The sequence below is a fragment of the Cyprinodon tularosa genome, unplaced genomic scaffold (assembly GCF_016077235.1).
Source record: "Cyprinodon tularosa strain WSP-4 unplaced genomic scaffold, ASM1607723v1 ctg392, whole genome shotgun sequence".
Classification (NCBI taxonomy): Eukaryota; Metazoa; Chordata; class Actinopteri; order Cyprinodontiformes; family Cyprinodontidae; genus Cyprinodon; species Cyprinodon tularosa.
Window position 1 is genome coordinate 280,912 of NW_024039110.1, and position 24,403 is coordinate 305,314.

The 24,403-nt window shown below is 39.0% G+C and overlaps 2 protein-coding genes across 5 annotated transcripts in view; one reads left to right on the forward strand and one right to left on the reverse strand.

Moving 5' to 3' along the window:
• pigl (phosphatidylinositol glycan anchor biosynthesis, class L) lies at nt 1-23,606 on the forward strand. Its single transcript, XM_038297595.1, has 7 exons — nt 1-297; nt 2,760-2,859; nt 17,323-17,413; nt 20,921-20,988; nt 21,780-21,811; nt 22,934-23,067; nt 23,219-23,606. The coding sequence occupies exons 1-7, from the start codon at nt 39-41 to the stop codon at nt 23,345-23,347; spliced, it is 813 nt and encodes a 270-aa protein (XP_038153523.1). The 5' UTR covers nt 1-38; the 3' UTR covers nt 23,348-23,606.
• The window catches only part of cenpv (centromere protein V), a 3,546-nt gene continuing 2,689 nt past the window's right edge, over nt 23,547-24,403 (reverse strand). For all 4 annotated transcript variants that reach the window (XM_038297598.1, XM_038297599.1, XM_038297600.1 and 1 more), the window contains exons 4-6: nt 24,218-24,287; nt 23,999-24,113; nt 23,547-23,760 (exon numbers count right to left, since the gene is read on the reverse strand). In XM_038297598.1, coding sequence (XP_038153526.1) covers nt 23,618-23,760; nt 23,999-24,113; nt 24,218-24,287 — 328 coding nt within the window. In that variant the 3' untranslated portion in view covers nt 23,547-23,617. The remainder of the gene's footprint in view (nt 23,761-23,998; nt 24,114-24,217; nt 24,288-24,403) is intronic.

A 24,403-nucleotide genomic window follows, 5' to 3' on the forward strand; every position in this document is an offset into this window, starting at 1 on the left:
TGTACTTACACGGATCGTTTACAGCAACGGCCAAAATAATGTATGTTTACCTAGTGGTCTTTGCAGCTTTATGGTATTTGGTGTGGATAAAATTAATATATGACCGACACCGGCACACTTTTAGGAAGTCACTGGAACAAGCGATGAACGTTTCGTCAGGAAGAGAAAATGACGGCGCTGACGTCAGAGCTCTGATTGTTACTGCACATCCGGATGATGAATGTATGTTCTTCGCGCCGACAATCATACGACTGGCTGAGTTAAATGCCCGCGTCCATCTGCTGTGTTTGTCTGAAGGTATGGTGACAGAACACAATGGGTGATAAAAACAGCGAGCCTTTTAAAGCTAAGACATCACTGGAGGAACACTGATCACACATGACAATCAAATCGATTAATAGAATGTTAAAAATCACTTTCAGCCATATATATATATATTGCAGGGGTTTTAACACGCCAGGAATACTAGGAATAATAATCCTTCAAAATATTTTTATAAATCCATATGTTCAAAACTATTGTAAATTAAAATAACATAGATTATGTGTGTTTTAGAAGTTCAAATGAAGACATAGAAAACCTCCCTTTTTATATTTATAAACTTCAGAGGTGAGAGTCATGATTATATAACACAAAAGTTCCTCAACCTTTTTGCTTTTGACCCACAAAACGATTTTTAAAAAAGTCTCATGGCTCAAAGTTTTGGTCAGAATAGAAATATCTCTAATTATCTCTAATTTATCTAAAGGATCTCCTGACCCCATACTTTTTGATCTGTGAACCCTGAAAAGGATCATGACCTTATCTTTGGGAATTAATGAGTAAAAAAATAGTAGATTGAAGAAAATAATACGTATTCTCTGCAGCAATGCAAGATTATTTACACATCATCATATATACATGGGTTATTTAACATGCTCTGCAGGTAAATGTAGGAGCTGTGTTTAAACAATTGGGAAAATCATTTATATCAAAGTTATATAAGCAGAGGTTAAAAGTAATAGAATGCTTGAACACATATTTTTTTAAAAGACAAAGAGCTGAGGAGCATTCAAACTAAATGCTCCCTGGTTGAATTTTGCTCCTCCTTTGGATATATTTAATGAAAATGTCTTTGTCTTTTATAACATGAGTTTGTATAGTTCAAAATCACCACCCTATCAACAACATATAACATCCTATCATTTGTTAAACAGGGTATCACTAAATTAAAGAATGGTGTGATATGATATTATTCTAGTGTTTTTCATTGCAGAGGTGTAGCCAGAAAATTTTTATAAGGGTGGCCAGGCAATAACCAATGTACACTGAGGGGTGGCCGAAAGTAGATAGGCACCAAAACCTCTAAGTCAATCTACACTGTTCCAACAGGAAAATTAATCAGCAAACATCCATATTTTCTAAATAAAGACAAACTATACTTTCCTACAACCTTTGCTAACAAATAGACAAATATATTCAAACATCCGTGCTTTCTAAATAAAAGGTATAGTGGATTAAATTCTTTCAGGTTTGAGTTTTGGGCAAACATGTCTTCCATTGTCATTACTTACCTACTTTTATGAAGAATAATTCTGCATATAATTGATATTTACAAGTACTAATATCTACATAAAATGATTATTTAATACTTTTTTATTAAAATAGTTATTTATCTATGATTTCACTGAAGACTACTGAATGACTTGCAGAGACACATTATTTTCTCTTTACCACATAAAACACAAAATCCATTTCTGCGTAAATTCTGTACTTATCATTGTTAATGTTAGTTTATTGATGTGCAGAATTAACCATTTTGTCGTCAGGTAATTGTTAATATGTGAAAATTTTAAATATTTTGAATATTCCACTTGAGATTATTACTGTATTTATTATTATCTGTATTAGGGGGAAATAAATGGTGTGGGTGGCCAATGATTGGCTATGGGTGGCCATGGCCACCCCTGGCCCCCCATCTAGCTCGGCCCCTGTTTCATTGTATTTAAAGTGGAAACAGCAGCAGTCTGACTGACTTTTATGTACAAACATAAAGATACAGGCAGCATATCCAATAACAGAGAAAACAAAAGCATACATCTGTTTTTCTGTTTTTGTTTTTTTAATATTAAATCGTTTATTCTGGGAACTTTTGTAAGCTTTTAATAGATTGCAGGTAATTGCCTGTTAGGGACTCATTAAATCCATGATGGGTTTTTTTGTATGCTCTCTTATCTATTGACTCATAATGTAGACTCAAGTTGATTGCTAATTTCTAAAGATTATGGTGATGATAAGGAGGCTTTCCAAAGTGGAAGCTCTTTGCAAAAGATAGGAAAGGTGCAAAAAGCTCTACAGTGAGTAAAAAAGCATTTGATTGCCTCAAAACTGAAATCAGCCCCACAAAATTCACGCTTTTATTAAAATCATAATCTGATATATTAAACTGTGATTAAAGGAGATACTTTGTACAAATTCGAACTTCTGAGCATTTTACTGTAGACCTTTTCCCTCTTTAAACGCAAAGCTTGAGGGGCCATCCGGGTTGAAAAATAGATATAGCATATTTGGAAAGCAGGACTCAGTGAGCCAGCACTCCCTCCCTACCTCCTTTTTATTATTCTACATCTCTTCAGCGCTGCGTTTTAATCAGACCAGAAACTATTGACAAGGGAAAAGTATTAAAAATAAATATTTCCTAAATGCCGTCTGGAAATGTAAACTTTTAAAAAATTTTCGAGGAAAGCCAAGCTTTGGTTTTATCTGCAATTTTTGTGCAGGAAACTACTACAACCAGGGAGCTCAGCGGAGGGAAGAGCTTCTAAGCAGCTGTGCTGTGTTGGGGATACCAGCCTCCAGAGTCACCATCATAGATCATAAGTAAGCATCGTTCTGCAACTACATTTAAGATTTGGAACAAGCTTTAATGTAACTGTACTGTTTAATCTGCAGTAGCATAGCTCATATCATGTATTTTATTTTCTATTTTGAGCCCTTTTATCTAATGGGTAAAATCTCATTTTCTCATGGTCTTTAATAATTTTTTTTTTTTTTGTATATACTTTTTTTTTTATCAGATGCATCTAGAACTGTTTAGTTATAACAGACTTTCTTCTTGCTTGGAATATGGATGCTAATTGGTACATAGGCAAACATCTTTCAGCTGTTCCTGAAAATGAAGAAGGCAAAGAAAAGATGACTTCCAAATAAGGCAGATTCTTTATTGTTTAGATCTTCGTAAGCATAGAAATTGGTTGAAAAATTAGCTGCCTGTCTAATTGTGGCCACATCAGCAGTGAAAGGAGTGATAAAGGTTTCAATAAGCTAGAAAAGTGACAGACAAGGGTTGACGATAATCAATGTTTGGGTTGTTTTTTTTCCACCAGGCACAATAACAAGAATAATAAAGCAGGTAGAAAAACATAATTAAATCAACAAAGATTTTTCTTGGGAAAACTGCAGATTTCAGATTGCAAATATTTTTAATAAAAGATTATTTAGTTTTAAGGGCTTTTTGAACATAAATCCTTTGACTTCCAATGAAACGTTTTCCATGTCATAAGAAAATATAAACAATAACATAAAACAGATTTTATTAAGCAGTCAGCTCCTCTATGAGGAGAATTCCAATACACTCCTGAAGAGTTAAACAAAAAAACATAGAGGTTATATTTTAGCCTTTGGTATTTTGTTTAGAGTGTTTTAGAGTTTAAAGCCTGCAATAAAAGCACCAAATTTCCTCTTAATTCTTTTTAACCCTACCACGAAATATAAATATAAAATAAAACTCCTTTATAATTATTATTATTTTTACAAAGAGAATTGAGGCAGAAAACTCAGTTATGTGTAGTATAATCCAGGTCTGCTTCAGCTTGTTCATTTTACAATAGATCCAATCTAAGCTGACTCACCAGAACTAAAAAAAAAAACATGAAATACTTTAGAATTGAGGCCAACTTCAAACTCATAATTTTTCAGCATGTAGAGTAAATACCGAAGACAAAGACAGATTAGTGTACAAAAATGTTCATATATGTTTTTTTGTACCCAAATAATCAGAAGAAAAAAAAAACGGATAAGAAAGATTGGAGGAAAATATTGGGATACCGCTCTGGTCTGCAGAGGCGAAGAAAGATCTGATGTACTGCTTTTTTTATATCCCTACCCTCTCCTTTAGTCCTGATGTATGATTCATGAAGAAAAATATAAGTTCTTGGATATAAGTTGCTGAAATAGGCGCCAGTGGATCCGCATCAAAAATAGGCAGTTCAGGTGGTTCTGGTTTCCAAACTGGAGATCACTGGGAGACTCGGAAGGTGCTTTCTAGAATTTAACTCTTCTGGCCAAGGAATACTTTTGGGATCCTTGATGAATAAATTTAGCTCCTTCTTTAGTTTTCTAGCATAGCTGTAAGACAGTACCTGACTGAAGTTAGTGTCTGACCATAAATCACATCCTGGCGTTCTGCCTCTAAGTGACCTCATTCATCCTGGCCTGATGTATTGTAGGAAGTTTAGGAGGTTAAAAGGTCTGCCCTGTGGGACACCAAATACACACAAAAAATCAGAAATTCCCTACAGCCATCCATCTAGTGGCCTGCATTGCCATTATGTATCAGAGTATAATATTTATTTGAATGTCAAGCAAGTTAAAACAGTTCACTTTAAAAAGTTAAAATATTTTTTTAACCATATGGCTTAATGCCATAAGTAATAATTCTCAGTGTATCAGAATGAGGTTTATTTCTCTTCCCTCTGTCATGAGGATAAAATCTTGAGCCTGACTTTTAAATGTTTGGGGTTTCTCAGACGCTCTGAGCTGCGTACACGTGAGTCCTGAGATGTTGGTTCACCAGGAGAGCTGTATGAACTCTGACACTCACCTGGAACTGACAGTAATGAGCTGGCAGCAAGCCCAGGCTGTCTGCCCTGGAGAGCCGGCATGTGTGTTTGCTTCAGCACTCCAGGACAGACTCCACCATTTTATCATCTTCTGCACACAGAATACAGCTGAACTTTGTTCTCCTGGCTGTCTGCACTTCTGCTGAACTGGAGCGTTGCCAGTTTTCCTCTTTCTTTGTATTCCTCTGTTTGCCTGAAACACACACCTAATCAGCACTATGAGGAGTCCACTCACACACCCCCTTACTCCTCCTCCTCTTCCTCCGCCCCGTTTCCACATCTACTGAAGCCAACTGCCAAGGACTGTGGGACGCATTGTGGCGACACACTAAGCACTGCTAATGTAGGTCATTTAAACTGTTTTTCTCCGCTTGTGTCTGCACACGGCCAGTCACACTTTGGCTCTGCTCCTAACCTCGCCGGTTCAAGTTTGTTCTTGTTTTTCTGGCTGTTCTTTTTGTGGTGCACAAAGCTTGAGAAGGACCAAGACGTTGAGTCCAAATGATTCTTTATTGTCCAGCTCGTCCATTAAGGGTTCAAGCTTTAACTATTACAGGACGGTATGTTTGGGATAACCCTTTATGCACAAAGGAAATGATTTCAAAACTCACTAGCAGCGGGAAGGCCTTGCAGTCAGTCATCAGCTTAATCCCAGTTTACTCCTGTCACATGTTGATGTGCATTCCCACAGCATGATGTTGCCACTGCTATGTTTTACAGTGGGGATCTTTAATTCAGGGTGATAAAGAGTTACTCATAGTTTGTTTGTTTAGTTTTTTTCTTTTTTAGAGCACAGAAAGTTTGTTTTTGGTTTCAGAACTACTACAGAAGGTTCCTCCACGTGGTTTGTTAAAAAAAACTGGGTTTGTTTATTTATTTATTTTTTTTCACCTCTGGCTTCCTTCATGCAACTCTTCCACAAAGGGCGGATTTCTGATCTTTGCCAGGCGTGTTTTGGTTGGTTTGACAAGCATGTCTTTATAGGTTTGCTGCTGTGCTCTTTCTTTTTCTCTGTTTTTGTTGAATAAATTAAATTACTTTGATGTGTTAAAAGCTTGGAATATTAATTCTTAAAATAATAAGAATCCAACTTTATTGATCGCACACTGAAAAAATTTACCTCTGCATTTAACCTATCCCCTTGGGGAGCAGTAGGCTGCCATTGTGTGGCGCCCGGGGAGCAATCTGGGGTTAAGGGTCTTGCTCAGGGACCAAGAGTGGAGGCTGTGGGGAACCAGGTACTGGCAAACCTTCTCAGAGGACAATCGTGCTGCTCTAACCACTATTCCAACTATCCCCTTCATATATATTATTCTATACCCTGCTTTACACCTCTCTATAAGTTCACCTTGTGGCTGTCTGGCAGAATTATTGGTCTTTGGGATGTCACTGCTTTCTAACTAGCTGCTGACTGAAGGTAGTAGGTGGAACTGGATTGTCTTCAGCGGTGATTTACAGTAAAGGGTGATAAAAATGACTTTTTTTATATATATACAGGTGCTGGTCATAAAATTAGAATATCATGAAAAAGTAGATTGATTTCAGTAATTCCATTTAAAAAGTGAAACTTGTATATTATATTCATACATTACATACAAACTCATATATTTCAGATGTTTATTTTGTTTAATTTTGATGATTACAAATGACAACAAATGAAAATCTCAAATTCATCATATCAGAAAATTAGAATATTGAAAAGGTTCAAAATTGATGGCCCCTGGTGCCACACTCTAATCAGCTAATTAACTCAAACCACCTGCAAAAGCCTTTAAATGGTCTTTTAGTCTAGTTCTATAGGCTACACAATCATGGGGAAGACTGCTGACTTGACAGTTGTCCAAAAGACGACCATCGACACCTTGCACAAGGAGGGCAAGACACAAAAGGTCATCGCTAAAGAGGCTGGCTGTTCACAGAGCTCAGTGTCCAAGCACATTAATAGAGAGGCGAAGGGAAGGGAAAGATGTGGTCGAAAAAAGTGTACAAGCAAGAGAGATAACCGCACCCTGGAGAGGATTGTGAAACAAAACCCATTCAAAAATGTGGGGGAGATTCACAAAGAGTGGACTGCAGCTGGAGTGAGTGCTTCAAGAACCACCACACACAGACGTATGAAAGACATGGGTTTCTGCTGTCGCATTCCTTGTGTCAAGCCACTCTTGAACCACAGACAGCGTCAGAAGCGTCTTGCCTGGGCTAAAGAGAAACAGGACTGGACTGCTGGTGAGTGGTCCAAAGTCATGTTCTCTGATGAAAGTAAATTTTGCATTTCCTTTGGAAATCAAGGTCCCAGAGTCTGGAGGAAAAGAAGAGAGGCACTTCATCCACGTTGCTTGAAGTCCAGTGTAAAGTTTCCACAGTCAGTGATGGTTTGGGGTGCCATGTCATCTGCTGGTGTTGGTCCATTGTGTTTTCTGAGGTCCAGGGTCAACGCAGCCACATACCAGGAAGTTTTAGAGCACTTCATGCTTCCTGCAGCTGACCAACTTTTTGGAGATGCAGATTTCATTTTCCAACAGGACTTGGCACCTGCACACAGTGCCAAAGCTACCAGTACCTGGTTGAAGGACCATGGTATCCCTGTTCTTAATTGGCCAGCAAACTCTCCTGACCTTAACCCCATAGAAAATCTATGGGGTATTGTGAAGAAGAAGATGCAATACACCAGACCCAACAATTCAGAAGAGCTAAAAGCCACTATTAGAGCAACCTGGGCTATCATAACACCTGAGCAGTGCCACAGACTGATCGACTCCATGCCACGCCGCATTGCTGCAGTAATACAGGCCAAAGGAGGCCCAACTAAATACTGAGTGCTGTACATGCTCATACTTTTCATGTTCATACTTTTCAGTTGGCCAACATTTCTATAAATCCTTTGTTTTTATTGGTCTTCAGTAATATTCTAATTTTCTGATATGATGAATTTGAGATTTTCATTTGTTGTCATTTGTAATCATCAAAATTAAACAAAATAAACATCTGAAATATATGAGTTTGTATGTAATGTATGAATATAATATACAAGTTTCACTTTTTAAATGGAATTACTGAAATCAATCTACTTTTTCATGATATTCTAATTTTATGACCAGCACCTGTATATATATATATATATATATATATATATATATATATATATATATATATATATATATATATATATATTATTGTCTTCCACTTTATACCTAAACAGAAGTTGAATTTTTCATCCTAAGGCAGGAAATCTAAAAAACATAACATGAATAACCAGGTATGAATTCGTTTGAAAGTAGATCTAGAACAACTTGAACTCTGCTCCCAAGCAGGTAGCTCCACCTGTATTTGTTATGCAAACACTCAGACAGGTGCTGCAGCACAAGAATGGATGACCTGTCGTTATTGCTGCAATGAATGTTGAAAAATCCTCCTGCTGTGTTGGATTGCAGATAAGCCGTTCAGGGATGTCGCCTTAACACGACGGCAGTCTTGATGAGAAGAGCATATGCAGATCTTTCTGAGATCTAACAGGTGAGCTCTGTATCAGTGTAGCAGTTTAATGCTCACTGAATGGGACAGCTGTGTTGACAGTATCTGGGGACCCAGCGGCACAGCGGAGGCTTTAGGATCAAATTGGATCTGAGCACGCTCTGGTGCCTGCCTCACTGTCTGGAGCTTGACCTCCTCCTGCTCCCTGGGCTCGATTAAAACTGCTCACTGCGTAAATCCCCATGCCCCACCTATGCATTATCCGTCAGACTGAAACAGAGGCTTTGCCTTGTCCGACTCTTGCTTGAACTACTGTAATCCCCAGATTTGCTCCAAAATGCTTCTCTTACTAGTAAACCACAAACTGAAAACTTTGTTGTCTTTGTTTAGGCTGTTTCAAATCTCTGAAGAAAACAAAAATCAAGTAGATCTTTTTTTTTCTGCAAAGAAAAGTCCTCAGTTACCAGCCTTACATGGCTCACTGATAAAAGTGGCCAAAGCTAATTTATACCCCCCGGCAGGAAGCTGCAGATCTTCATGCTACCATACTGTCCTCTGGCTGTGCTTTTAGTCCAGAGAGATTTGTGTGTTTACATGTTTCCTCTGCACTCCCCCCCCACCTTCCCTTTCCACTGCCGCCCTGGGCGACTGCCCATATGACCCACATAAAAAAACTTACAGAGCACCACATACAAGTCTGTGTGCACCAGTGGTTACTATCCGTTTGTTTGTTTTTCTGTAGCTTGCAGAACTGCACCACTAATACTTTTATGTTAAGAGTGACAAAAAACCTGGAAGCTGCATCCGTCCTGTAAATAATGAAACATGTGTCAGTCGCCATAGTTACCATAGCCGCCTTATTACAGTGGCTTATTGTGGGTGTACTGTCAGCTTGCTGTGGCATCTCGGCTGTTCCCAGCAGGACATATTATCTGACCGAGTGGACAAAAGTCTGGCAGTTTCAGAGGCCTGCGGTCCATGTGACCGGTCTAAGCAAGTCCTCTGTAACACACACACACACACACTCAGAATCCCTTTACTGGGCCAAAGTTCAACAACTGCATACAGATGCCTGCGAGCAATTAGGCATCAGCATGCAAAGCTACAAAGAGGATCTGGCGAGGTTACTTTGGGACAGATTGTCCTGTTGCCATGGCGAGGCTGACACTCAGCCTGCATCCTGCCAGAGAAAGGTCTGGTGGATCTTCTTTGTTTTTTTTTCATTCTGTCTCTCTCACTTTCTCTCTTCTATTGCCTTATGTTCAGATACAATTTTCAGGCGACAAGGAACGATTTATAGAATAATGTATAAAAAGAAAGACTTTAAAAAAAATTATTTGATCAAAATATAATTACTCTGCCCATATACTAACAGGCAATGCTAGAAAATAGATATATAAAAAATATATAGCTTAGAGAATGTTCGTTTTTATATTAATAAAAACAAAACAATGACATCACAAATCCAATCAAACATCAAACTGAATGAAAGCAAGGTTTACGAAAAATCACTCATAACAGGTCTGACATATTCTTTCCAATTTGACCACATCTCGTAGAAAGCGTCCCTCTGCACATTAATGAAATAAGTCTCTCTAATACATGAATCTCTTTCACTACGTTAATCCAGTCCTTAATTGTTGGAGGTTCCCGTTTAGCCATTTCCTTGTGAGGGCGTTTTTGCTCCCCGCCAACAAAATGTACAGTAGATAATGTTCTTTAGCATGAGAATATTAAGATAATACATTTTGTATATTGTTCCCAGTGAATAAATGATAAAAACAGAATAAAGTAAATCACACCTCTCAAGTTTGTGTGTGATGGGAGAGCTGGGCTTTGACAGTACGCTATAATAATATTGTCTGCTTCTAAAGATACTTTATAGTCAAATATCCAGACTCAAACCCGTATTTGATTAAAGTTATTTCAGTACAAGGTGGGATAGTCTTTTCTTACACAGCCTCAAAGTTAAGTTTTAAATCCTCACAGTTTAATCTAGAATAGAATAGAAAATCCCTTTATTGTCCCACTATGGGGAATTTCATGTTAAAATGATGTATTATTGAAGTTTTATATATTGGAATCGTAAAATAAATGTATCAGAAAAATTAAATCAGTTTTAAAATGTCATGATTTTTTTTACGCTTTTTTGCATATTTTTACCTCTGCTGAGGAAGTTATGTCTTTGGTCATATTTTTTTGTCTGTTGGCATGAATTGCTAGCCTGGGTGCCATTCCGAACTTGGTCCCGCCCACAAGGTTTGAGGTCATGGAGAGATGAGGTCGGGAAGTTCGGTCTGGCTCTGCTCCATAGTAGCGCGAGTAAGATCGCCCACCCTCTGGCGATCCAATCAAATTGTCAGGGCGGGCTTTATACGATGATGGACAGATGATCAACAGTAACGTAATCAACCACGTGACCAAAGCGCGCTTGGGCGACAACAACAATGGCTGCCGCCTGAGAGTTGAGGTGAGTAGATTCTGCTATTAGGTCTGTTCTAGAAGATATCGACAGCAAATTAATTTTAAAAGAGGAAAGGAGAAACGCGATCAAGGCTCATCTTCTTATTCTAGGCGCGCAACTGCACGCTTTGATTTTTGTTGACAACAACTATGCCTGGCTTAACATACGTCACGCACTCCGTTGCTCATATTGGTTGTAGGTCTATCCAATTGAGTGCAGAGGCATTTTTTTTCCTGGTCCGTTCAAAACACGCCCCATAATCACAGCTCTATGGAGCAGTATCAGACTCATATTCTGACTAGAATTGAGTAGGACTAATGAATTGCAACTCTGGTAAAAATTTCACTGAAATCTGTTACATAAGTAATCTTGCTAAGGAAAAATCCATTAAATCTTGGAGATAATCCACATTATGATCACATACATAATCGTATGACTATTGACAGTTCCAGTTTTAAAAAGTCCAGATGTATTATATTGAACACAAAAAATAAAATAAAAAACACAAGAAAATATTGCCATGCCTCACTCAAAGTCTCAATCTGCTGATTAAAGACAAAGAAGGTGAGAACAGAACAGACACCAGAGGCTGCAGACACACAGTCCCTTACTTATGGACTTATAAAAGCATTTTAAGGAAATTTTTTTTAACCAAAGGTGCACCTCAAGGAACAATTAATTAAAAGTTCTTAATTATCCAGATCATGTGCAACTTTTAGCTATAGCTGTAAGTCACTATATGGGGCAAAATGTTTGCAGAATTATGTGCTCTCAGAGTGCTTTTCTAGATTCTTCCATTTTTCAGAAGAACCCCTGGGGTTAGAGAACATCAGTGAATAAAAGGCATCATGATGACCAATGAAACAAAGCAGATTTGGCCGGCAGAAAGTTGTGAAGAACTGTAAGGAAGGATATAAAGCCATTATCCTAATCATAGATAATCTCTTAAATAAGTTAGAGAGTCACAGCTATTAGTTATGCCCCCTATGAATACAATTTTAATGGTGGGGCTATTACTGAAGGAACGCAGCAGGTAGTTCCATATTCACTTTGGAACAGAAGGTGCCCTGGACAGATGAGAATGATAATTTGTATTGTTTGACCCAAATATCTAATTGATGAAGACTGAAGGCTCCAAAAAAGTCCACGAACTTGACTCTGACAATTCCCCCTTTTACTCGAGGAGGAGTCCTAGCAGACTCATCTGGTCACATTTTGATGACTGCTTATGCATTCCATAAAATAAAACCACTCTGTTTGAAGGGAAAAAAAGTCACATCAAATCTTTTTTTATGTTTGAACTGTAGGAAATTGGTACTGACTATAACATCTCAAACATCTGCAGACAGAGGGCATAAAGCTTGCACCGCCCTCCAGTGTCGCAAAAAGACTAAATAGAGGAGTCTGCAAAAACCCAGAGACTATAGGCGGTTTATCTTCCACAACATACAGCCAGAGCTGCAATGGATGTGTTCAGATTAACCAGGTTTCATGCTTTGTAATGACTCAATCAAATCTAGAGAACAACTTTAGGATTGTTAACCTTATCTGCACTATGGTGAATTAATTATTTCTCAGGTAGAAACATAGCCCGAAATACTTGATCCCTTGCACATTAGGGTAAATCTACAGAGCATTGACCGAGGGCTGCAGAGAAGCCACAGATTTGAGGTTTTTACTTGTCAAAACACAAACCTTTATTCTTAAGCTTTGATTTCACATTTGCTGGTGGATTGTTGGTCCATATGGTTTATTATCCAAAAACAAAGTAGGAGAAATCTCATGTCATGTCTAATAGTAATTTAATGCATATGCATTGTAAAGTGTATTTATTTCAAATGTTTGTTCTCTTCTCAGGAAATATTCGGGGGGGAAAAGCTTAAAAATGTAAACAGAGAGCTTTACTTTAAGGGATGTGGATACTTCTGCGATTTAAATATAATTAGATCCAGAGTGCCATCCTTGGACAGAAACAGATGCACACGCCTCGTCATCAGTAGGCTACTGCTATCAAATTGTCAGGGCAGTGCATTCAGTCCATGATAGACAATTTTAAACTATCTCTGAACCCTCATTCCTCCTCCCTGTGGTATTCATAACCCCCACTCCCCCTAGGGGCTGACCCCACCATGGCCCCGGCAGCCAATGGATTTGTCTTCTAATCCATCACTTCCCTCTACGTCCTCAACTGTCCAGGTTCTTTGTTAGCAACAAAAGGCAGCGAGGCGACTGCTGACACAAGGACACACTGACGTCCACATTTAGTCAGGGCTACAGCTCACAATGGATGTGCAGATTTGTTTTATTTTTCTATTTGAGATATTTATTTTTACAGATTGTATGAACATCCAAAGTAGACAAATCCTCCCAGTGTTAAAAGGCTAACTGTTCAATAGATTGTCTGAATAAACCTGTATTTGAGGAGTTAACAGCAAGTCACTGCCTTGCAGATGTTGGCGTCCTTCAGAGGTTCGCGTCAACATAAAGCTTTGAGAGGGGGAACAGGAATCTCTGTGTTTGGGAATGAAGACCTGGGGGGGGGTCGCTGTGAGCTGTGTCAGCCAAATTCATCGCTTGGTAGATTTTAGGGACCTTTGCCCTCATCTGTTTTTTCCTGTAGAGTTTAGGAGGTTGGGAAAGACAGATCAATAGTCAGAGTTGTATCTCGGCAGCAAAATCAGGGTAATTGTGACTGTTTGGTGGGTCAGCAGGAGGAGGGGGATAATGTTGCCCCCAGGCTGCAAATGAAGGAGACGCTATAGGCTTACCAACAGTTAAACTCTTCCGTTCTTATTTATTTTCACAGGTCATTACTTCTGGTGCTGTGTGGAATATGTATTGTGTAAAAAAAAAAAATATATATATATATATTTTATTGAATATTGAAGCGTGGTCTGCGCTATGTTATGCCACGCCGTAATTACGGCCAAGACGGTGAGGAAGTGGGGGCAAGTTTGTGTGACAATGGACGGACATGACGGACGGACATAAAAAGAACAGGGATACAGCTGGAAAAAGGGTCCCAGCGTAGCTGGTCCAACTTCAGAGTCGTTTTCCATGATGGCGGTCATACAAACAAAACAAGCTGGTAAGGTACCAAACAGGAAATACGCATAGTGTACAGCAGCTGTAGTATTGACCAGTCAGAAGCCTCCTTTCTCTCGTCCCTGCGACACTATCTGCGGCACTTTCTGTGGTCTGCAGAAGGGGGTGAGGGGGGGGTTGTATCTGTGTTAACTGCGACACACATGCAGACAACCTGGTTTCTGAGTATAAACCAGGCTTTAAGGGGAGCCACAATTAGTTGTAACAATTGCCTTTATATGAAAGATATTTATTTTAAATAGTATTACAGTAAAACTACTGTAATCTATATTTAGATAAGTATGTTTAAACAGACGTCACCATGTTGCTTGTGTTTGTTGCTCTAATATGGAGGTCTTCAACAGGGGGTCCGCGAGCCCTAGGGGGTCCACGGAGGTACTGCATGGGGGTCGCAAAAGTTTTGGTTGATTAGGCTTTTTTTTTTTTTATTCCCCCCTGCAATATCTTCCACTAATTGAAATGTCTTTAAATCCACGTTAACATGAATTCAACACACTGTAGTAAACAGATAAATGGAGGAAGAAGATGTGTTTCAGTCATCAATGCACACATTCAGCGACACAGGAGCTCTTTCAAGCTGGACACCGTTTCATTCACAACACCTGTCCCATCAACCAGGAATCAGAAATACTTTAATAATCCCAGGGAGAAATTACTTTCATTACATTAGAGTGACTATAGGACCAGTTTGATATATACAGTTTAATATACCGGTAAATGATAAGGGAGTCCCCGCTCCATCTCGCCATCAGTTTGGGGACCCTTGGCCAGGGAAATGTAGAGGACCCCTGCTCTAATATATTCGCTAGGTCCTGTGGCGCTAATATAGTAAACATTAGATCAGGGGCAGATCTTTTTTGTTTTATCAAATATCCCATGTGTAATGGCTCATGAAAACCCTGGGGGAATGTGGCATTGTCTGAATTTACACCATTGTAATGTAGTGCAATAAAAAACAACTCTTGAACCTACAGTATAAACACAAGAAGGCCAACCATGCCAGTCCATTATGATCTAATTACATCATCAATGCAGCATCCAAATGAAAAATGAAAAATGGCTGCCTTTATGTATGAAAAATAGAACAGGGTATATATTTCATTTTTAAAGTAATGTTTTTTACATATCAAAAATGGCCTTTTTTAACTTGACTTTAAATTATCACATATTTTGGCCAACATGTCCAACTAGTTGTGGATCCCTTTAATTTGCCCATCCCTTTAAAGCTACAGTGTGTAATAATTACAGGGATATACAGTCAGAAATGTAATCTATTATACATAACTATGTTATTTATCATCATCTACGAGCTTAGCCTCTTAACCCTAATATTTGCGTTGCCTTAGAATTCGTTATTTATAATTACATAGGAGCGGGTCTCGCAGCCATGGAGGCAGACATCTTTGCGCTACGGCAGCACAGAGCCAACAAACTAGCGATTGCGAGATCGCCAAAACGTCACAACGATGTAAAAAAAATAACGGGTATATTTATTATCTTAAGTCTACATGAAATCTATACCCTACACAGACTAATGAAATACTATCTGTAAAATTATCTATGTAAACAAACCTCATCACTTGAGAAGGTAGGTGATGCGGACGTCGTGGAAGACGTTTTGTCCCGTAACGCCCGCCGTACTGTTGGGGGGGAGAAGCCTGCAGTCTGACCGCTAGATGTCGCTAAAAGTTACACACTGTAGCTTTAAAAACCCCAGCCTGGGCTAAAGGCTTTTACACACGGGCACAGACTGTTGTATACTGTGAGCTGGGCGGAATACGCAGCAACATTTTAGTCATCATAGCCTTGTTTACCAGTTCATACGTTTCTCCTGACAAATGCCTGAACTTTCCCACACAAGTGTGCAGTCTCGCTGTACAAAAACTATGGATAAATGCAGATTATTATTTTCACAATATAATTACACATTTTTCAGATAAATGAAAAAAACCCTCCAAACATTACTTATTTTGTGATATAATAAATGAACGGTTAATATGAAACAGAAAAGCATTTTTTCATTCAGAAAGTCAACATTTGTTGGTTAATCTTTTTCCTGTCTTTTTCTGTGCATATAAATGCTTGTTTTGTTATTTTTAATGGGCTAAATGCTATATTTAAGCACTTTTAAGATAACATAAAACAGACTTTAGCAGAATTCTGGATGATAAATTACATGTTTAAAATATTAAAAGATTGGGAGAAAACTATCATATGTCTGTGTGAGAGTTTGGGCTTATGAACTGACTATGAATGTTTGGATTCTTGACTAACATAAAGGCAGTGTTACAGATGACCTAGATGTTATGAATCTAGTAAGGACATTTTTATTTTATCAATTAGAGACTCAGAACCAGACTTGGACTTGAAATAAGTGACTTGAGAGCAGTTCTGCATATTTGTCTGTCCTGGCTGAAATTATAAATCCAAGTGTTTAGATGTTTCTGTATCTCTGCTTCTGTCTCCTTGAGCCCCAGTCGGCCTCGGCAGATGGCCGCTCGCACTGAGCCTGGTTCTGCTGGAGGTTTCTTCCTGTTAAAAGGGAGTTTTTCCTCTCCACTGTCGCTACAAGCATGCTAAGTGTGAGGCATTGTTTTTGAGTCAATGGGTCGATGCAATTCTCTGGTTTTCCTTAGATAGAAAACTTTGAATCAATTTAACTGTATGATCTGGTGGAACTGTAAAGTGCCTTGCTATGACTTGTGTTGTGAATTGGCGCTATATGAATAAACTGAATTGAATTGAATATATGTTACCAAATGCTTTACTTGTAAACATCAATTCTTAATTTTTAGGTTAAGAATAGGTCCTAAAATTTAGGTCTAGACTTTGACTAGGCCATTCTTACATGTGAATATAAAGCATTTCACTGTTGGTCTAACTGTTTAGTGTCATTTTCATCCTAATAAGTGAATAATTAATTAATACTTTTCTTTTTCTAGAGTTATCTTGCATTTAGATCCAACTGTTTTTTTGTCAATGTTGAGCAGCCCCCCTGTCCCTGCATGATCTGTATGATCTGATTGTATTATCTCTCTAGAGTGCCTTGATATCGCATGGATTTTGAATTGAAGTTATATTAAAAAATGAACTGAATTGAATTTAATGCTACTTCTTTCATTCATTTCTCTCTTCTTTATTCTGTTCTAAAAAGCCAAAAATATGGACTGCAGGACCAACACCTATACTGTCTCTAATGGTTCCATGTCCTTCTAAATATTTTCTAATACACTCCTACGTTTTGTTCTATCAGATGACATTTTAATAATACGCAATGGTTTGGGGTTGTAACATGGAATGATGCGATAAGGTGTGAATACTTTTTGAAAAAGCAGGAAGGCTTCAATGTCTTTTTAACTGGGTTGATAATCAGCGTCTCATTTGTTTATCTGCTTGCATTAGGAAACTTCCAGATGATCCCAAAGCAGAATGGAGCGTCTCATTAGTCTCCTCCACAGTCCTGAATCACATTAACGAACACTCCATCAACACGGTAGGTTCACTGACGTTTTCCTCTTTTGTCATTTAAAGTTTCTTCTCCTTTCTTTGCAAGAAAGCCATTTATTTTTTATAACAGCCAAATGCTTTGGCACCACGGCTTCTCCGGTCATTATTCCTGTTTGACTGCATCGTGTGTAAAAATCCCTTCAAGCCCAGCCCACATTAGCCCGGGAAAAGAAGAGGAAATGACCTCTGCTGCGGGAGAAAGTTAAAATCTGTTTACACATAGATTCTTATCATCCAGCAGTGCAGTTCCGTTCTATTAGCTAATGGGAATAAGGCAAAATTAGAATCTAATTCTTTTTTTCCCCCACACATCTGGTTTATATCAACAATACCTTAAACAGTAATTACCCTCAGTAAAGAAAACACAGGAGCAGGAAAACAAGCTCTTTATGTTCGACTCTAAAAGTGTAATCAGGTCCGTCTTTCTTCCAGCTGCTGAGCCTTTGTTGCTGTAGATAAACACTCACTCCTCCTATCCTGTCCGGCCGAAGCTGCTGAAAAATGCAGCCATAAAGTGGGCTAAAGAGTCATGTTAGTCACACCGAGAGAGACATCTGCTCTAATGAATCAACCGTCCTGAAAACCCAGAGATGATATTGTTCTTCAGCCTAACATGTTTGCATTGTTCTCTCTATATAAACTATCAAATATATATTTATCCCATTTATTTTAATTTATGAGAGCAGGTGGATTAAAAAAAGAAGTCCAGTTTGACTTTTAGGATCTCAATAGTCATTGAAGTCCAAAAAACATCTCTAAACCATCACCCCTGCAGTGAAACACAGTGGTGGCATTGTGATACTATGGGGTCCGTGTCAAATCTGACATTTTATAAAGGTGTAGCACTGAAGGAAGCTATTGTTGAAAGAAGACTATATGAAGTCCCATGTAGAGGTTAAAGTCAATACATAAAAGAAACAAAAAAACAGGCCCAATTTGGAAGGCAACTGGACTTTTGCTCAGGTTTTTAGAAGTTTTGACACATATCTAAGAGTCTTTGTCAATTCTGTTTATGTGGAAACACTTCACACCACAATGAAAACTCCACAGACTTTATTTCCAAAGTCTGTGGAGTCCTGGCTCCATATGAAACCATTGTCTTTTTAATATAACCTCTCTATTCACCTGCATTCCCACATCAGAGTCAGTAAACACAGTCGGGACACAACTGGAACATGATGAAACCAGATTTGTGAACGGTTGAACCTCTGCGTATCTATCACATACTTCAAAGACACTGAATGTTTTTAGCGACAAACATATGGATGAGCCATTGGCTCCCGTTTCCTCCATTGCTGCCAATATCTATATGGAGGAGATGGAGAGCATAGCACTCAGCACATACAAGGGAACACAACCAACTCACTGGTTCGGATATGTGGATGACACCAGGGTCAAAATCTAAACCCTGTAAGTTGAGGCTCTCACCAATCATATCAACTCAGTGGACAAAAATATCAAGTTCACTAGAGATGATGCCAAGAACAACATGTTGCATTTTCTGGACTGTGCTGTGCACATTGAGCAGAATAGAAGTCTTAATACTGAAGTTTACCAGAAACCTACACATACAGACCAACACCTTCATTTTGACTCACAAAACCCACTAGAACATAACCTTTCGTTGATCAGAACTCCGATTTACCAGGCTGATAAATTCCCTCACTTACAGAGGAGAAAGGAAAGGAACACAAACATCACTTGAAGTTGGGCATTGAAGTTGGCCAAAAACAACTAGCAGGAAGAACAAACATTGCGAGAGACAAAAACATTTCAGTTCCATATGTGCCAGGAATTTCTGAGAAGCTATGAACAATTTTCTCCAAACACAACATGGTGAATTTTAAACCCAACATCACAAAATAGTTCATACCAAAGACAAAAAACAAAGGACACACCTTTTAAGACCACAGTGTCCAGATTTTGGGCAGAGAGGACAGATGGTTTGAAAGAGGAGTAAAGGATGCTATCTTTATGAAACTAGAGAAGCCCTCTGTGAACACAGGGGGAAAATCATTCAGCTTTCAAGCATTTATAATTTAGTCATGGTGCTCATTTCTAAGAAGTTACATAACCACTCCCATTATGATTCCAAAGGCCAATCACATAGGCCACGCACAACAAAAGACTCAAACAATCCAGAAAAACAAGGAGCGGCTATTAGATTTGCATCTGACTTGGAATGTGTTTAACAGGACCGACTTCCGTGCTGCGTAAATACATCAGCGCTCCAACCACAGTTTGCTGTGGTGCGAGCCAACAGAGTTGACAAAGACATCTGGGTAGGTGTCAAAACTTCTTCAAAAAAAAACTACGCCAGATTCTGGTTACCTTCTAATTTGTTTTGTGGTTGCAATGACCTGAGGGAATGAGAATTTAAACAGGGAATCAACAATAGATGAGGACGAGTGAAACATTCTGGTTGTTCCGTGCTAATGCTGTAACAGGTGGAAGGTTGCAAAGTTCATCACACGTGTTTAAGCAAACCAAGTACATCATCCCCACTGTTACACATGACATTGGCAGCATCATGCTGTGGGGACACATACTTCATTGGGGACAAGGTTGCCGATAAAAATTATGGGAAGATGTATGAAGCCAAATGTAAAGTAACACTGGGGGAAAAAAAAACATATTATGAACTCAAGGGTTAATTAATTGCCAAGTCAGAGCAGACTTTTAGGACAATCAGTCAGTACGTCATCCGGATTGGACAAGGGACCAAACCATCTAAAACTGACTCCTGAACAAAGAACACCCATTACTCAGAACGGCCTAGTCAAAGTCCAGCCCTAAAACTGATAAAGAGTCTGCAACATTATTTAAGGATGTATCTCCAAAAACAGCATCTATCCAGCCTGATAGATGCCGATGTTTTTTTTTTTTTTTTAGGAAAACAGACGGAGGTGTCAGTCTCTCAATGTTCAAAGCTAATAGAAACACACTTCTAAAGACTTGGTTTGACTGAAGTGAAAGGAGGTTCTCCAAAGTCTCCGATAGTTGCAGATGTCCCTCACTGATCCTCAGTCGTAAAAAAAAAAACTTTAAACTGATTATGCTCAGCAAATAAAATAAGACATTCAGTTTGAACATTCCTTTTCCAGGCTTACATGTTGTCTTTTTTCTTGTCCTACATCAGAAATTCATATGTTACTTATAATTTATGAGCATAGGGGGGGTTACATGATGTAGAGAGCATTGTGGAAGAGCACATCTTAACAGAACAGCTCAGGTCTTCGGATGTGTGCCTGCTCTTCTCCCTTTGACCTGATTTTAGTTTTGCTTTTCTCCTTGCTTTTTCTTTCCTCCTGTGGTGTTCAAGTATGCAGAGAAAAACACTGAAATATATGGCTGTCAGCTGCCATGCAGCTCTACGGTCAGGCCCCCGTATGCCTCCAACCCCACATCTTTTTGTTTCACTGCATCGGTTGTTTTAACTCTTAAGACATTCTGCTGTTTTTAACCCAAACTGTGAGCGATCGTATTGTTTCAGGTGCTGACCTTTGATGGAAGCGGTGTGAGCGGCCATGCCAATCACGTAGCCATCTATAAAGCTGTCAGGTAAGGCCCTAGCCATACCAACGACTTTTGGCAACAGACGACACTAAAACCCTGAAAGCAGACCTCTCCACAGTCATAAAAGTCTTTCCAGGAAAATGCAGAAAATTTTGGACTCGTAACAAAAGCCGCCATCCCTCTAAACGCTTCCCCACAAAGACTCACACACACACATGCACAGAGATCATGTTTTTCAGAATTGGTCTGTTACATAGCTGAGAGGTCATCCAAACAGAGTCCTCTGAGGCTCTGGGCTCGGCTCCTAGCGAGCGGCCGTAAATCCTGTCCCCAAAGTGAGGACGGAAGAGAGGGAGGGGGCGACTCTGGTTTGGATAGGCCGCCTTTTGCCAGTTCAGGGAAATGTGTTGGAGAAGAGTTTATCAGGATCCCTAGAAGGCACTCCGATCTCTTTCTAGCAAACAGCTGTGCCTTCACGGTTACGGCTCTCTTGTCTTATTTGTTTCTGACCAGCGAGTTGTAAAAATTCCATCTCATGATTCTCATAAAGCTGCAGCCCAGGGGGAATGGTTGCTAGTTTCCCATCACTGTGCATCTCAGTGGTTTTCTCCTCACGTATTCGGTTAAAGTCAACAGCCAGTGAATGCTTGAAGTGCAAGACTCAGGGGGAAAAAATGGCTCTGTATGTCTACTGACAACAACCACTAAGTCATAAACAGATTTCTGCAAATGCATATGAGCAACAGTTGGCATAATTAATATAATGACAAACCTATACACGTTCCTGCAGCATTAGCTGCACCGAAAACACTAATCCTTCTCGTTTTTCCTTACAGACATCTCGCTTCCACCGGTGATTTACCTAAAGGTAAGGGCTAACATAAGGAAAACTTTTGGAAGATTGATGTGTTTACTGAAAGTCCTGAAAGGTGCAGCAGAGAGTGGTAGATTTTTATTTGGCCATGTGATGAATATTTGGCGCCCTCTTCTGTCCAAACACATTTATTGACCTTCTCTGCTGCATCTATTTGCTCTCAGGGCTGCAACATTAAGCCAGCTGGACCTCACTGTGTTCGTCTGCTTTAAGAAGTTTTCTAAAAAAATTTTAAAGTTTTTAAACGAGCATCAGAGAAACCAGTCTGCGTCATGATCTGATTTGTCTTTTGTTTTCACTTTTGCTTTCATTGAAAAGTACCTAAAATGCTGCTAGCTGGAAGTTCTCTAAAAAGAATGAAAGGACAGTACATCAAGTTTAAGATGTTAAAACGATCTTATTCCCTGGTTTGGTGAAATCCTACTTAATACACAAAACCACTGAATATAAATAACATAATATAGTAAAGACACATACATTGTCTTGCAATAGTATTTATATATCTTCAACTTTTTCACTTTTTGTCATACAATACAAATCTGAAAAGAATGCCAATCATTTTTATTCATCTATTTTACTCTGGTGCCCATAAATAAAATCAAGTGCTTTAGCATATAGGTAACTAATAAACAGAACAAGAACAGCATTAATGAACTTGTCAGATTCTATCTTATATAAAGAAACCATTGCACGGTTAAACACTGCATTGTTTTTGGTTTGTTTGATAGAAACATCTGAATAAAATGCTGAATTTAACATGGCAAAAGGTTTAAGAGGTAAGAATGAGGTTCTATAAGGCACTGTCCGCCTCGGCGCCATGACCCTCCCTGTTAGCTCCAAGTGGAGCAGCTGATGATTAATCCTGATGTCCCTTCCCATCAGGCTGCAAAGGGATCTCAGCTAATGGAATAAAGTGTTTCTTGCTGCATTAACGAGAAAACAGTCTTTTCCATGTCTGTCCGTACGATGTGGTATTTTAATACCATATAGCACGTCTCCTGTTCCTACTTCCTGAAAAACAGGCAGAGCTTGTTGTCTGGACAGTGGCCTAGTTAACGTCCATCCTGATCTTTTCACATTACCAGCTTTCTGAGTCTTCCATGTCTTTCCCTGCAGACTGTGTGTTGCTCTCCCTGGAGACTGTTGGCCTTCTAAGGAAGTACCTCTCCTTCCTGGACCTTCCCTTCAGCTGGCTTCTACCGTCACATTTCTGCTGCGTTGTGGCTTCAAAGGGCTACAAGCAAGCTAAAGTAAGACTCAGTACGGACAAATTTGTCCGCACGACTCAACACTTTGTATTTTTAGAGAGCACACACCCTTTAAGTACACTGTAATAGGAATATGCATTAAGGAGTCCAAAATATGATTCATTTTATGAGTTAAAAATGTTGTCTGTCACAGGCTGCTATGCTGTGCCATCGCACTCAGCTGCTGTGGTTTCGGTACCTCTACATCACCTTCTCCAGGTATATGTTCATTAACACATTCCAAATGATTCCACAAGGACCGAAGAACCTGAAAATCTACTGAGAGCTCCAACCTGTGACTGTGTGTTTGTTGTAAATCATGCAGCTTACGCAAGCCTTAGAAACCACAATATTTTCATGTGATCTTTAGAAACAAAGCAGACTAAGGTTTCTAAGATGGTAAACAATATGAATCCTACTGGGCGTTAATGGGACACAAAGAATGTTGTTGTCAGGACACTGTATAAAAACACTACTGTAACTGAGTTAGTTTCTGTTTTATTTTTGTATGACGTTCATTAAAAATGTTTTTAAATGCTGTTTCCAGTCAGTCTTATTTTTGCAGCTCGGTTCCGGCTTTCGACATGTCTCTGATGCTCTTGTGGGCTTGCATACTTTCTTCCCATTGCTCTCCACAGAACTTCTCCACCTCCACACTGCGAACTGTTCCTGGATCCAGGCAGTGCGGAGCAACACCTGAGGGAGGAACAATAAATAGAAACAAACCACATTTAAAACAGTAGACACTTGTATTTTACATACGTCAGGTGAACCTGGTTATACCAGCTGGGTGAGCAGTAGGTTTCAAGGGAATTTCCAGCTTACAGTATGTATCCCCTATTTTGACTTCTGTTTCCTTCATAACATCTGAGAGAAAACTAGCTAGGTCAGGTTACGAAACAGTCTTAAGTCAATATTTGAGGCTTTGTCGTACCATATCCATCAGGATTGGACCGTGGCGTGTAGAAACTTTGAACTCCGCAGGTTCTGCAGAAGGTGTGTTTAGCCACATGGGTGTTAAAGCTGTAGGTGGTCAGATTGTCCATTCCCTAAAGAGAAGAAACAGCCACAGTTTTTTTTTTGTTTTTTTTTTTATCATTCTCATAATTAAAGAATGTGTCATAATCAAACAATGTGTTTGATGCAAACAAACCTGTAAGAGGGTAAAGTTACTTTTTGGAACGATGAAATGGTGGTTTTGTTTCTTGGTGCAAATACTACAACTGGGGAAACAAATAAATTGGGTTAAATTCTCCTTAAATTTTCAGATAACTGCCATAAACATTAGTGTGTATCATTGCTGGGTCTGTTTTATCTTAAAGCAGTATAGGGCATCTAT

Excerpts from the sequence above, each read along its gene's own strand:
- pigl (XM_038297595.1), top strand. The coding sequence starts at position 39 with ATGTATGTTTACCTAGTGGTCTTTGCAGCTTTATGGTATTTGGTGTGG. Across the intron at positions 298-2,759 it reads TCTGCTGTGTTTGTCTGAAG|GAAACTACTACAACCAGGGA; the intron begins GTATGGTGACAG and ends ATTTTTGTGCAG. Across the intron at positions 2,860-17,322 it reads GTCACCATCATAGATCATAA|GAAACTTCCAGATGATCCCA; the intron begins GTAAGCATCGTT and ends TGCTTGCATTAG.